At 49.6% G+C, this 14159-nt stretch overlaps 1 protein-coding gene across 4 annotated transcripts; it reads right to left on the bottom strand.

Moving 5' to 3' along the window:
- Positions 1-325: 325 nt before the first annotated feature.
- Positions 326-11011, bottom strand: SH2B1 (SH2B adaptor protein 1). 4 transcript variants are annotated; one of them, XM_044303456.1, is made up of 10 exons: positions 10257-11011; positions 7267-8108; positions 5621-5722; positions 5181-5272; positions 4246-4373; positions 3772-3960; positions 3470-3681; positions 3212-3383; positions 994-1093; positions 326-499 (listed from the first exon to the last, which is right to left on the bottom strand). In XM_044303456.1, exons 2-10 carry the CDS (start codon positions 8080-8082, stop codon positions 481-483), a joined length of 1830 nt encoding a protein of 609 aa, XP_044159391.1. In that variant the 5' UTR covers positions 8083-8108; positions 10257-11011; the 3' UTR covers positions 326-480. The 4 variants fall into 4 exon arrangements, with proteins under 4 accessions (XP_044159391.1, XP_044159393.1, XP_044159394.1 ...); XM_044303458.1 differs by having other exon boundaries at positions 4246-4355; XM_044303459.1 differs by having other exon boundaries at positions 4246-4352.
- Between the last annotated feature and the right edge of the window lie 3148 nt (positions 11012-14159).

Here is a 14159-nt window from a genome sequence, read left to right as displayed (position 1 = left end):
GTCTCCTAAGATACGAGGCTTAGGCTGCACCCCAGTATTGTAGGGCTGGGGTGGGTTTCCGTTTTAGTGTGTCAGAGAGCAGAAAATATTTATAAGGACAAGCTACAAAAAGCAGACGATATCAGAGAGCGAAAACGAGGGAAAGCTAAACTCCACGTCTGTGTGTTAGTCACTCCAACCTCCACTCATACAAAGGAATACTGGTTGTTGACAGCTCGGGCTCTCGAAGCCGCATCGCTTGGGTCCTCCAAGCTGGCGCTACCCGGCTGGAGCTGCTGCAGGCGGATGGCAGCGTCTTCCTGATCTTCGGCAGGTGACAGTCCCTCCTCGTGTTGAGTGACGGGGGGCTCTGGAGGGGGTCTGCTGCTGCTGGCCAGGGGCTCCTCAGGGGGAGAGGTGCCCAGTGGATACCAAGGAGGCTGCAGGTTCCCCTCTGCGCTGTGATGACGGGATAAGGGATGGGGAGGCAGTGGGGGAGGATTACGGCTGCTGGCCGCCTCTGCAAGAGAACAAACAACCAATCAGGAATATTGCTAAGAATCGATAAATCTCAGACTCCGCCCACAAGATGGAGGAAACACAGAACTTCAATGGTCTTCAAGGCTTTGTAATAGAGAGGACCCCCCCACTAGTGACCCCTTTTATTCTAGTTTATTACAATGTATCACACTAAACTGATGATACATTTAGCTATCGACTAGATACAACTGTAACAAACCCTCATCTGTGAGATGCATTAGGTCTGTAAGGCTTATTATGAAGCTGGCATCTTAAAGGAGGTGTCTGACCCCTTTGGCTAAGTCCAAATCACCCTGTGACCATATTAGTCCTACTATAGGCATGGTCTTCTGTGGAGTGACTTTTCCTGGCGGCGAGGGGATAAGCAGGCGGTCCTGCGTCAATTCACTATTGTGAGCTTGCAATCTCTCACCTTCTGGGGATGATGGTGGGGGGGATACATAAGGGGCATGAATGGTTGTAACCAGCACTTACATACAGTCATTCGCTCCAATGGAGATGGGGTTTGATGGTGAGTCTGGGATGCGGTGGGGAACCTCACACACGGTTGTTCTACTGTCAGCCCTGTCTCGGCCTGCAAAGAACAGACGGGGCCCAATCAGAGAAAAGGATGTGGTGGAGGGTGAAGGAGCGATGACGTGAAGGGAGGGGGAGAGAAGGACATAGACACTAAGAGGATCCAGCTCTCCACCTGCTCCTGTAACACTCCGGGGTCTCCTCCACCTGACGTAACGCACAGAAGATGAAGATTTGCAATATACGTCCAAGTATATAAGGGACCAGAAAGGAAAACAATCTCTGTCTCAGTAGCATCATGGAAACAGAGGTCACCTGGGCAATGGAGACCTCCACAGAGAAAAACTAATCAATCCCTGCCCTGCTTAAAAAACTCATTAAAGGGGTTGTCTGGCATTTATCATGTAGATAAAGTTACAAGGCACTTACTAATTCAGGGATGGCCAACCTGAGGCTCTCCAGCTGTTGCAAAACTACAACTCCCAGCATGCCCAGACTGCCTACAGCTAGCAGCCTACAGCAGGGCATGGTGGGAGTTGTAGTTTTACAACAGCTGGAGAGCCGCAGGTTGGCCATGCCTGTACTAATGTATTGTGATTCTCCATATAACTTCATTCATTTTTACATTGCTCTTGTCCAGGGGTTACGACCACCCTGCAATCTAGCAGTGGTCGTGCTTGCACACTATAGGAAAAAGCACAGATCCCTTGTATCTGCGCTGCAGCGATGGCAGCGACCCCCGGGAAACGAGCAGTGTATAGTGTGATGGAAAAACAAATCGAGCAATCTTGATCTGCAACCTCTGGCACTCCAGCTGTTGTAAAACTACAACTCCCAGCATGCAAACTTTCAAGGCCGTTTTTGAAACTCCCACAGAAGTGAACGGAGCATGCTGGGAGTAATGGTTTTACAACAGCTGGAGTGCCGAAGGTTGCTGACCCCTGGTCTACATGATAAATGCCATTTACTCAAGTGAGACAACCCCCTTTAATGACCATGCCATGCCTCTGCTGCACCCGTTAAGGGGCCTAATTCTGGAGCTCAATGTCGTTAATGCGCTAACACAGGCACGCTTAACCTGCGGCCCTCCAGCTGTTGTAAAACTACAACTCCCACCAGAGCTGTAGACTGTCTGTGAATGCTGGGAGTTGTAGTTTTGCAACAGCTGGAGGGACGCAGGTTGAGCATGCCTGCTCTAGCAAGTCTCATGTTGCTGGAGAAGGTGCTCATAGTGACGCTAAAAGTGCATTTACACGGCCCGAGAATCGGGCAGAACGGTCATTCCCGACAATCTGGCCATGCAAATGTGCTGCCGATCATACAGGCACCACCAATCATGGCTTCTGAGCAACAGATCGTGTGGTCTAAACCAGGGATGCTCAACCTGAGGTCCTCCAGCTGTTGGAAAACTACAACTCCCACCATGCCCTGCAGTCGGCAGATAGCTGTAGGCTGTCTGGGCATGCTGGGAGTTGTAGTTTTGCAACAGCTGGAGGGCCACAGGTTGGGTATCCCTGGTCTAAACCGTGATCTGCTGCTCAGAAACCATGAATCTGTATGGGGACGAGAGATCACAATAGCGACCCCCCCGTCCTCATACAGTGAAGGAGATTTCCTTTACTGACAGAGCAGCCGACTGTCGGGAAGAAACGCTTCCTTCCCAACAACTGGCTGCTCAGTCGGCCCGTGGAAATCCAGCTTCAAGATAGAATTATGATGTAGGAGCATGCTAAAACATAGGAAGTGTAAAATACAGTAATACCTTAATGGGAACAGAAAGATTAACAAAAAAAAAGTAGTTATTGAATATAAGAAACATTTTCTTGCACATACTTTACATAAAAAGCTGAAGAATTAACTTAAGTTTTTAACAGTAAAATGAGAACTGTATAAAAAAAAATAAAAATATGTAAATTGCATTATATATATATATATATATATTCTTGTCACAGAAAACAAATTACATAAATTGCACAATAATCTATACAAATACTAGTAATAATAATTGCTTCTGCATACACAAGGCCTCATACATTCAAAGACAATGAAAAATAAAAACGTTATAGCTGCTGAAACACAGAGAGGCAAAAAAATATCTAATAATTATAGAAAGTAGTGCTGAACAGGTCTGGACATTAAGGGGTTACGGGCCATTATATATTTTCTCTATGCTCACCGTGTAACCTTTGAGAAGACACCACGTAACTGATGAGGGTGACGTCGCTGGAGCCACCGGACTCCAGCGGGATGGGGTGGACGCGAAAATGTTCTAGCATGTCGAAGATGGTCTGAAACCAGAGGTGCTGGACTCGACACTGGCCGTCCTCGTTCAGGGACAGGCGGAGGTGCTGAGGGAGGAAACAAAAAAGTCGTGAGCGGCCAAGGGGCAGGGTGAACGGATAGCGTGGACACAGGTCCAGAGTCCCGCGCTCACCTTGGCCTTGCCCTGGAAGTTGAACGTCAGCACATACTCTCCTCTCCGCGTCTCGCTCTGCCGGACCAGGAAGACACCATGACTGTTGGTGCCTCCGGCCAGTACCAGCTGTGCAGCTTTAAGACGTGACAGGGTGCCATGGAACCATTGGTACTCTGACAACGGGTGCTCGCCATCACCGGGATCGGGTTCTCCTTGGAACAGGAATGAAGCTGCACAAATGAAAAAGATCCGATTATAATACGTGTGAGAATACCCCAGGCGCGGTACGGGGCAGATCTGAACCTAGCCAGCGGTCATACCTGTGCCATCGGCTATCTCAGGGAAGGGGGCACTTATAGGGTTCTGTGTCCTCTCCCCCTCATCGATGGGGGCTCTAGGAGGCAGCTCTGGCGGGAGGAGCTCCATAGAGTCGAAGTGTGAGGGCGTCATGGAAACAGCGCTGGGTGAGATGGAGACAGTGGGACGATCGGACAGACCGCCATAGGCTCCTGTTAAGGGGAAGTAAATAGTTTTATGGGGTTTTGGATAAAATTTTAGGCACTTCTCATCCATAAATATCAGCTCTTCAATGTAACACAACCAAACTGTCTTGCTAGAAGGATGTCCTGTTATATTGTGCTATGCTGTAGAATAAACCACACATGGGAGGTGCCCAATATAGACCGGAATTATAATAACCCAACAGTGTAAACCAATCCACGCCTGCCCCTGCTGTAGATGGGCCCCAGATCCCAGGTAAGCACAGGGCCCCTGCAGAAGTCAGGGTAACATACCTTGGCAGAGCTGTTCACTGCTCTCTGTGGGTAACAGAGGTAGATCCCGGCTGGGCATGCTTTCTGAATGGTTTATGTGTGGAAGGTCTGAGGTGTCAGCTCTGTCCCTGCTGGAAAAGTAAAAGACTCTGAAAATAATGGAAAATACAAAATCCCTGAAAACACATCAACACCAACCACAGACAGTGCTAAAACATCTGAACTACGTTTTACAAATTATACAAAATTAATCTACATACACTGCAGAGTCCCACTGTACCCATATAATTATTAATGTTATTCCTGCATTATACTCCAGAGCTGCACTCACTATTCTGCTGGTGGAGTCACTGTGTACATACATTACTTATCCTGTACTGATCCTGAGTTACATCCTGTATTATACTCCAGAGCTGCACTCACTATTCTGCTGGTGCAGTCACTGTGTACATACATTACTTATCCCGTACTGATCCTGAGTTACATCCTGTATTATACTCCAGAGCTGCACTCACTATTCTGCTGGTGGAGTCACTGTGTACATACATTACTTATCCTGTACTGATCCTGAGTTAACTCGTGTATTATACTCCAGAGCTGCACTCACTATTCTGCTGGTGCAGTCACTGTATACATACATTACTTATCCTGTACTGATCCTGCGTTACATCCTGTATTATACCCCAGAGCTGCACTCACTATTCTGCTGGTGGAGTCACTGTGCACATACATTACTTATCCTGTACTGACCCTGAGTTACATCCTGTATTATACTCCAGAGCTGCACTCACTATTCTGCTGGTGCAGTCACTGTGTACATACATTACTTATCCTGTACTGATCCTGAGTTACATCCTGTATTATACTCCAGAGCTGCACTCACTATTCTGCTGCTGGAGTCACCGAGTACATTACATTACAGGAGCCGATTTTTCCAGTCCATATTTTACACCTACCTGGATAACATGCAGTCATATATGTCGGAGAGCCATGACCTCATCTGCAGAGGGTCGACTGACTCCAGGATATATTCTGAGGAATTCTCTGTCTGAAGTAAAACAAGAAAATAATCATGTAGATCGTGGACAGAGGAAAGCAGAATAGTAATAACAAATGACCGCCATGACCATCCACAACTCGTCGGGACAAAACAGAAGAGGAGAAATGTGCAGCACGAGCAGCTGAGCGTACGGGAGCCGGACCGGAGACAGCAGCTCCACTCCCATCGTCTGGTCCTGGGGTGATCGCTGCTCCCGTCAGCTCAGATCCCAATGTTAATGTGTGTATGGATCTTTGGCGATTATGACGGGGAACTTAATAAACAGCAATTCCATCTCCCCCCGCATCAGCGGGTGCTTCCTGTGTAACAGAGTACAGGCTGCCATGGAGTCCTTACCTTCAGCACAAAGGTGTTCTCTTTATCAGGCATCTCCAAAGGGGTTGTGGTCCGTACGTCAGCAATAGTTGAGCAGAGGATGCTGACCCGTGGCTTGGTGGCCTGTGAGAAGATATACAGTTAGACTGTGCCACATGTCCGAGAAGAACTGAGGCCACAAGTAAGAGGCGACATCTCAACTCAATGCAAGTCAACCTGCTGGATCTCTGCCGGCTTCTGTGTCACGGTGCCTTGAGGCTCCCAATGTGACCACGTATGCAGTTTCAATGTGTAACAGTGTAGCACTGCGGTACTGCGACGTGTCACACCGCCAACCTAGCTAAATATGACATCGCGCTGCACCAGGGCCTCGCGGCACCAGGACCGGCACCAGGGCCTCGCGGCACCAGGACCGGCACCAGGGCCTCGCGGCACCAGGACCGGCACCAGGGCCTCGCGGCACCAGGACCGGCACCAGGGCCTCGCGGCACCAGGACCGGCACCAGGGCCTCGCGGCACCAGGACCGGCACCAGGGCCTCGCGGCACCAGGACCGGCACCAGGGCCTCGCGGCACCAGGACCGGCACCAGGGCCTCGCGGCACCAGGGCCTCGCGGCACCAGGACCGGCACCAGGGCCTCCCGGCACCAGGGCCTGCACCAGGGTTTCTGCGTTTATCTGACGGCCTGTCGTTAGGATAGCTCATTTGTGAAGGGTGAAATCCACAGTGGAAATCTGCAGCATGAACTGACTGAGGATTTAAGGTTCACACTGCAGGTCCGCTTACCCTCCAGATTTCCTTTGCAGGGTGTGCATGATATTTCCTAAAACCTCATCCACTTTTCAGGTACTGTGACACACTGAGAAATCTCCACACACAGATCCGCAGCAGCAATTCTGCAACGCACCTGTCCTGTGTGGATGCACCCTAACCCTAAGTTCACACCTGAGCGTTTTACAGCGCGTTCAAACGCACTGTAAAACGCTCAACACATGAAAACCAATGCTTCCCTATGGGAATGGTTCTCACCTGGGCGTTTTACAGCGCGTACGATCGCGCTGTAAAACGCCCGACGCATAATCAAGTACTTGAGCTTCTTTGGGGCGTTTTGACGCGTGTTTGTAGCCATAGGACACTGCAGTCAATCACACAAACGCGCGTCAAACGCGCGTTTACTATTACAAAAAACGCGCATAAAAACGCGCGACAAAAACGCGTGTAAAACGCGCGTTTGAGAAACGCTCAGGTGTGAAAGCAGGGTAAGGGTTGACAACCCGTCCTGATCGTATCCAAGAAGTGCACTGGTACATATATTAAAGAGAGGACCCCGAGGGCCACATGGCAGGGCCGTGCCGCTGGGTGCCAAAATGTAACCAATCCTGTGGGTCTCGCTGCATTCAAGTAACTCTTCAAAAACTGGTTGCTTTCATTGTGCGTAGTTAATGGCCATGTGGTAATCCCCAAAACTGTGCGGCGATTAACAATGCGCTGTGAAAGTCCAATCAGCTTTTAATGAGTTAATTAAATACCAGTGCAGCTTGCTGAGCCGCGTGGTTCTCGCCACACCGCGTGGCCAAACTGTTACCCCGTAACGAGCAAGGTCTATGTCAGCTGGACGCGATCAAGACACGTTCTCGGCACATTACTGAAGGCACCTGACATCTTACCTTGGGAGGAATGTAGAACTCCAGTAGGTAGCCCTCAGTCTCGGCCTTCCGCAGGAGAAGCCGGCACTTCTGCCACCGGGGTTTGCTGCTGCTGTTGACCTCCTCAGCCACCACATAATTGAGGACCCCTTCCCTCTTGACATCCCGCAGGTCGGCCCGGGGTGCTGGAGGCCGGCTGAGCCGCAGCTTCTCAAATCTATGCATCCATCTATCTCCTCCGGCCCTGCCGCCGGCTGAGGAATTGCAGTTGCTGTTGGCCCCTGTCTCGTCCGTGGGAGACTCTGCTGAGCTTTTCCACTGCAGGATTCCCCTGACGCTCCCCCGCACGCTGCGGCTCACGTTGCGCAGTGAGAATCGCTTCTTCAGGCGAGGCTTGGCGGTGGCAGAAGATGTGGAGAATTCCTCCGAGCTGTGGGACTGACTGCTGGAGAGACCAGAAGTGATCCCGGACGAGTCCTGCCGGGGCTGAGTCTCTACAGGGGAGGCCAGAGAGGAGTCGCTGCACGTCTCCGACAGATCCCTGGTGGAGGTCTGCGCTCCTGTAAACGGGGCAATGCTGCAGTGGGTGGGGGAGGGGCCGTCGGGCGCATTGGTCTTGTTCACCTCTGTCTCAAAGTGCTCCACAAAATGCTCGGCGAACCGTCTGGAGAAGCTGCTTTCGGCCCCTGGCGTGGCGTACTGTGGATTCTCGTTCAGGAAAGCCCGGAGGCGACGGGCAAAGTCGAGAGCAGCGGCGTGAGCGTGGATCTCACAGAACTCCTTCCAGTTTGGTGAAGGAGAGGAGGAGGGACCCTCCAAGGGTAAGCTACCATTCATGGCGGGGGCTCCGGCAGGATCAGCTGCTGGACAGAAGGACAGAAAGGTGATGAGTACTGCGGATCAACAACATTCACATCCAGATGTGGGACTGGTGTCACTATTCTAAGGGTTAGTGGCCCTTTAAACGGACCGGTGTGAGTCGTGGACATTGTTTTGCAGTGAGGCTGTATACCGGCGCCGGAGATATCATGTGGCTCACCGGTTAATCGTCCAGCCACTGACTTCAATCCCCGTTTACAGAGATAGTAATTAGCTGCCATTTCTAAATGACAGAACCGACTACAGGGGCCGGAAAGCCTAAAAAACACGAAGGTGACAAGTTACTCAGCCGCTCGCTAGGTCACGTCACAGTGAGATTACCCCATAATGCGCTAAATAAAGTCACCGCTATATCCCGGCACATGAAGTATACGCGTATACACTGGGAAAGCTGAGTGACACCCAATAATAGCATGAGCACCCAAATTTCCTAAGAGCCTGAACGTCAAATCCAACCAATTTATAAAGGGGGGGGGAGTGCCAGCACATGCGAGATCCCTGATGGCAGCCATATTGGTTATTGCTCAGCTCCACCACTGGTATATCAGGGACCGTCCATCACTTTAAAGGATCATTGCTCACTGGGGGACGACCCCGGGGCCTCCAAATCTACAGATAGGGGGGCCGGTAAAATAAACGCAGGAATTCTGCTGATATGGAGGTGCGAGCAGAAGCTCTGTGGAGGTAACTTGTCTAAAAACAGGCTTAGAGGCTCCACAGCAAACTAGTTAAGGAGATTTTAAAGGGTCACTCTGTTTTCAGAAAACTTTTGATATGTATAAGAGAAATATTTGGGGGTCTAAGCATCATTTACGCAAGTTTCCTGGCATAAATGACAATGGGTACTCCGGAGTACATTGCTCGTCATAAACTACGCACGTCCACTGACAGAGCGGGGTCTTTCATAAGCGACCCCCAACGTCTCCTCCAGCCCACATTAAGGGATCGCTTACATATGCGTCCTTGCAGAGTCCGCTAATGTAAGGTTGTAATGTCAGTGACAGCGGGGCCTCCCAGAGAGAAGGTCTTTCCCATCCATCTATACGCGGCGCCCCTTACTGCTCTGGTCACGTGACCACCGGGAGTCTGCGGAGCTGGGTCATAATAAAGCTCCGGAAACCACTCTGGGGGCTGTATACCCCCCGTCACTGGGGCTACCAGCAATAAACACAAAGGTCTGATATCATCTTATGGGCGGCTCAGGTGTAATAAAAAAAATAAAAATTTATGAAAACATAAACACCACCATCCACCAGAATTCAGCTTCTTGCCCCGCCCCCTGGCCACCATAACCGATACATCCCGATACAGAAAAGGGACATAATTACAGTAAAATATTTTGTTGCATGGTGCGCTACTAAAAAATAAAAAAATAAAAGATAAAAAAATGTGAAAAACAGACTTTTTGCCTTCTTTTAAATAGTTCCCTGTGGATAAAAATAAATACTAAAATAAAAAATGACTAAAATATTGACCCACATTAAATTATACATTATTTATATAACCGAACGGAGAGAGAAAAAAATAATTATGGCTTTAAAACATGCTGCACATACAAAAAAAAAAAAACGGAAAATGCTCCCGTATTACTGATCTCCTGTCCTCGGTGGGGGGGTCTGACTCCTGGCGCCCTCGCTGATCGGCTGTGACCTCCTCGCAGTTCACCAAGCACAGCGCCCTCCGTTGTATGGTGGCGGTACTTGGAATTGCAGCGAATGAAAACTGGCCTGCGTCTAGGCTATGTGACCAATGATGTCACTGACCAGGGCACTGGTGACTCTTCAAGCAGCCGATAGGCAGGGGGTGCTGGGAGCTGACATCAGATACTGACCCCCGCCCATCAGATACTGATGGCCTACCCTGAGGATAAGTCATCAGTATGAAACACTTGGAAAACCCCTTTAAGAAACTCAATCACAGCGGATATAAATGTGAATAGCACCATGCTTTACACCGCAGGCTGCACTCAGAGATCTGGGACAGAGCAACACAGATGTTTCACAACATGACAGTGAATCTGATGAAATACAATCACGCACACACAGAGAAAATACATGACCACACACTCCCATCCTCCGGATACCTGATGGGTGTGATAGTAGTCATGTGACACAGAGGGAGCTCATATTTACCTCTTGGAATCCCTTTTGTCTCTCCCCATCCTGTCCCGGATCCTCTCTGCACAGGGCCCCCGGGATGTGGCCCCTGGCTGTGTACGATTCTCCTGGGTTGTGGCCCCAGCCTTTCTGCTGCTCCGCTCCTTAGGTGAGGCTCCTGGGGCCGCTGATCTCTGGGGTGAGGAGGGGAGATCGTGGCCTCAGGTCATTTAGACGTGGGGCCCCCGGAAACAGCGTTATGCGAGCTGGATGGGAAGCCGCCTCCTCCTCCCTCACGGCTCCTGGGGGCCCTTAAAGTGGAACTCTATAACTGAAATCTGCAAGCTTCTAGTGTTGGCCCCAAATGTCAGGATAAGAGTGCCCCCAATACCAATGCTGGGTGAGCTCCTGTGACAGCAGGAGAGGTTGGGCTCCTGAGGAGGGGCCCCTGACACAGTAATGAGAAAGCTTCAGTAAGAGGAGGGCCCTGATACAACTATGAGGGCCCCTGTGACAATGCAGGGTGGATGGGCTCGGCTCAGAGACCCCCCCAGTGACAGTGCTGGCCTCCTGTCACTCAGCCCCTGTTGGCATTGCTGGCAGTGTGAACAGCGCCCACAGGCCCCAGTCTCGTCCTTCTGTCGCAGGTTACAGACCCCCTGCCCCCGGTCCTCCCAGTAGCATCTCCCCGATATTACTGGCCCCTCCCTGCGCGGCTCCACGGTCCGTCTTGTTGACTGACTCGGTCCAGTCGCGTCCAAGGGGCTGCGGCCTCGGAACTACCACGCCTGCGCAATGAGCGTGACGTCGCCACAAAAACCATCGAGATGGCATGTAAACAAAGCAAGAGCGTCTTACACGTACCATGGAGAGCCGAAGGAGCGCCTCCCAGTCAGAGCCGAGGGCAAATATCAGTCACGTCAGCGCCCCCTAGAGCAGGGAGGTGCGCACAACCGGTGGATAGAGGGAGAGCACACCGGCCATTAGTGTCATGTGGCCATTGTGTACAGAGCTGCGGTATTACCCTGCCTGTGTATAGTGTCAGTGTGTACAGAGCTGCGGTATTACACTGCGTATAGTGTCAGTGTGTACAGAGCCGCGGTATTACACTGTGTATAGTGTCAGTGTGTACAGAGCTGCGGTATTACACTGTATATAGTGTCAGTGTGTACAGAGCTGCGGTATTACACTGTGTATAGTGTCACTGTGTACAGAGCCGCGGTATTACACTGTGTATAGTGTCAGTGTGTACAGAGCTGCGGTATTACACTGCGTATAGTGTCAGTGTGTACAGAGCCGCGGTATTACACTGTGTATAGTGTCAGTGTGTACAGAGCTGCGGTATTACACTGTGTATAGTGTCAGTGTGTACAGAGCTGCGGTATTACACTGTGTATAGTGTCAGTGTGTACAGAGCTGCGGTATTACACTGTGTATAGTGTCAGTGTGTACAGAGCTGCGGTATTACACTGCGTATAGTGTCAGTGTGTACAGAGCCGCGGTATTACACTGCGTATAGTGTCAGTGTGTACAGAGCCGCGGTATTACACTGTGTATAGTGTCAGTGTGTACAGAGCTGCGGTATTACACTGTGTATAGTGTCAGTGTGTACAGAGCTGCGGTATTACACTGTGTATAGTGTCAGTGTGTACAGAGCTGCGGTATTACACTGTGTATAGTGTCAGTGTGTACAGAGCCGCGGTATTACACTGTGTATAGTGTCAGTGTGTACAGAGCTGCGGTATTACACTGTGTATAGTGTCAGTGTGTACAGAGCTGCGGTATTACACTGTGTATAGTGTCAGTGTGTACAGAGCCGCGGTATTACACTGTGTATAGTGTCAGTGTGTACAGAGCTGCGGTATTACACTGTGTATAGTGTCAGTGTGTACATAGCCGCGGTATTACACTGTGTATAGTGTCAGTGTGTACAGAGCTGCGGTATTACACTCTATAGGTGGCGGCATACACGTTTCCTACGGATCGGTATCATCAGGCAGATATACGCCATTTTGATCAGAAATGCACTGGAGTAAGCTGTGCCAAACTTAATAAAGGGTTTATCCGGTGCATAACCAATATCATTTATTAATACTGCCAGTTCTCCTGTAAAGTTAATACCGACATACTTTGCGCGACATGCACAGAACCGAGCCCCCACATACATATCCATCCTCCCAACCTCCATCCCGTATGTTGCGCTCACTAACAATACCGCCAGCTATGCTTTGTAGAGAGAAGACATCCTCCAATTCCTTTATTCCTAGGGACTTCCGCATTGTGTCCCACGTTGGAACGCACGCAAGACCAGAAGTACGTCACACGTGGGACCAGAACTTGTCAGCCCCACAAGAGCCTATCCACGTTTTCTGGCGCCATTTTGGACATCCACACGTATATGTACAGGCACTGGTATGGTGTTTTTATGCCTTCTCTGTATTGCTCCTGATGAAGGGGACCCTGCTGACTCCCTGAAACGCGTTGAACAGAATCTTTAATAAAGGATGTTGATCTGAAGCCATCTCCTTATTGGGCTGCCATCAAGTATCCACCGTTCTACAGGCGATTCTGGCCGGGGGGGTAGGCTCTGTAGCTGTCTTGAGGTTATCTTACAGAAGTGAAGTGAGTCAATACTATATACTTTGGATAAATATTTTGGTTTTATATAACCAATATCTGCACACTTTATTGTTTATATATTCAGCTACTTATTGTATTTATTTATTCATCATTGGACTCGAAATATTTGGCTTTTTTTGTATTCATTATGGCTAATCTCCATCACCTTCTGGAGGACACCATCCACATGATATAGTTATATATATATATATATATAGATATATATATATATAGATTGATACTACCACTGTGCCACAGATAACAAATAGGGTCGACCCTGGTACCCAAATGGACACGGTGTCACACTAGGATTCTCCTCTTGTATCCAATCCTGGTTTGCCCTACCATAGAGGATCGATATATCAGGTTCTATCTGACGAGCCAATGCCCTTTGCTTAATAATCTATTCTTTTAACTTTTAGAATCCACTCGTTGGACTGTGTATTATTCTCAGTAGCGATTCATAAGGAGATTGGCGCTATATTCAGGTATCGACTGGGAACCGGTGAAGGTTTTTGGACACTGTCTCGGGTTCACTCTGACCGTTTTCCACTCTCTCACTTATCTGCCCACACGTAGACTATTTCTCTACGTTGCCATCCCGACAGCAGCGTCTCTCTATTCTCTACATCTCCACCACCACCACTCAAGAGGACCCCCAAACTGCACCCCCACCCTCATAATAAGACTTCTTCTATTTCTGTCCATCACTTGGCTAGTTCACTACCCAGTCCCTCTCCGGTACCCACTAGGCCTAAACCCACAAACAATGTACGTAAGTGCCCTTTCAGTTCAGAGAATAACCTACCAACAAACCCCATGTTGTCACCTCACAACCATCACCCTAATTCCTTGGCTATCTATACCCGATCTAAGGCATTGAATGCATCCATTTACACTACCCCTGTATCGTCTAAACCCATCAGAGAAAAGAACGCCCAGACTATAGCACAATCCATTTCACCAGAGGACCTACCGAAATCATCCCCTTCTCCTACCACACTGGATGCACTACTCAGCATCTCAACCCATTCCGTTTCCACAGCCCAGACCATTATTTATCACTACCTCCCAGTTTAACAGAGAGCCCGTTTTTAGATCATCTATCGCCTCTTAACTGGACACGGCATCCCACCCCCCTCCTCCGAGGCTCAATCTGTCCAGTACCGATATGCCCCCATTGTCTGAGATGAGTATACCCCTTTAAATCAATTTACAAGAAAACTAACAATTCAACGCCATTTTATTATTAAAGACCCCCATCGGACAGGGGGGGCCTCGTACGAACACCTTGCCTAGTGATCTCACTTCTTCCTTACC

The sequence above is a fragment of the Bufo gargarizans genome, chromosome 8 (genome assembly GCF_014858855.1).
Source record: "Bufo gargarizans isolate SCDJY-AF-19 chromosome 8, ASM1485885v1, whole genome shotgun sequence".
Taxonomy (NCBI): Eukaryota; Metazoa; Chordata; class Amphibia; order Anura; family Bufonidae; genus Bufo; species Bufo gargarizans.
The sequence above is the reverse complement of the archived record's forward strand: the minus strand, read 5'-3'. Positions and strand labels throughout refer to the sequence as shown.

Coding starts and splice junctions, on each gene's coding strand:
- SH2B1 (XM_044303456.1), bottom strand. CDS start 8,082: ATGAATGGTAGCTTACCCTTGGAGGGTCCCTCCTCCTCTCCTTCACCA. Junction 3,384..3,469: donor ACTTCCAGGGCAAGGCCAAG/GTGAGCGCGGGA, acceptor TTCCTCCCTCAG/CACCTCCGCCTGTCCCTGAA. Junction 1,094..3,211: donor GTCTTCTCAAAGGTTACACG/GTGAGCATAGAG, acceptor TGTTCTTTGCAG/GCCGAGACAGGGCTGACAGT.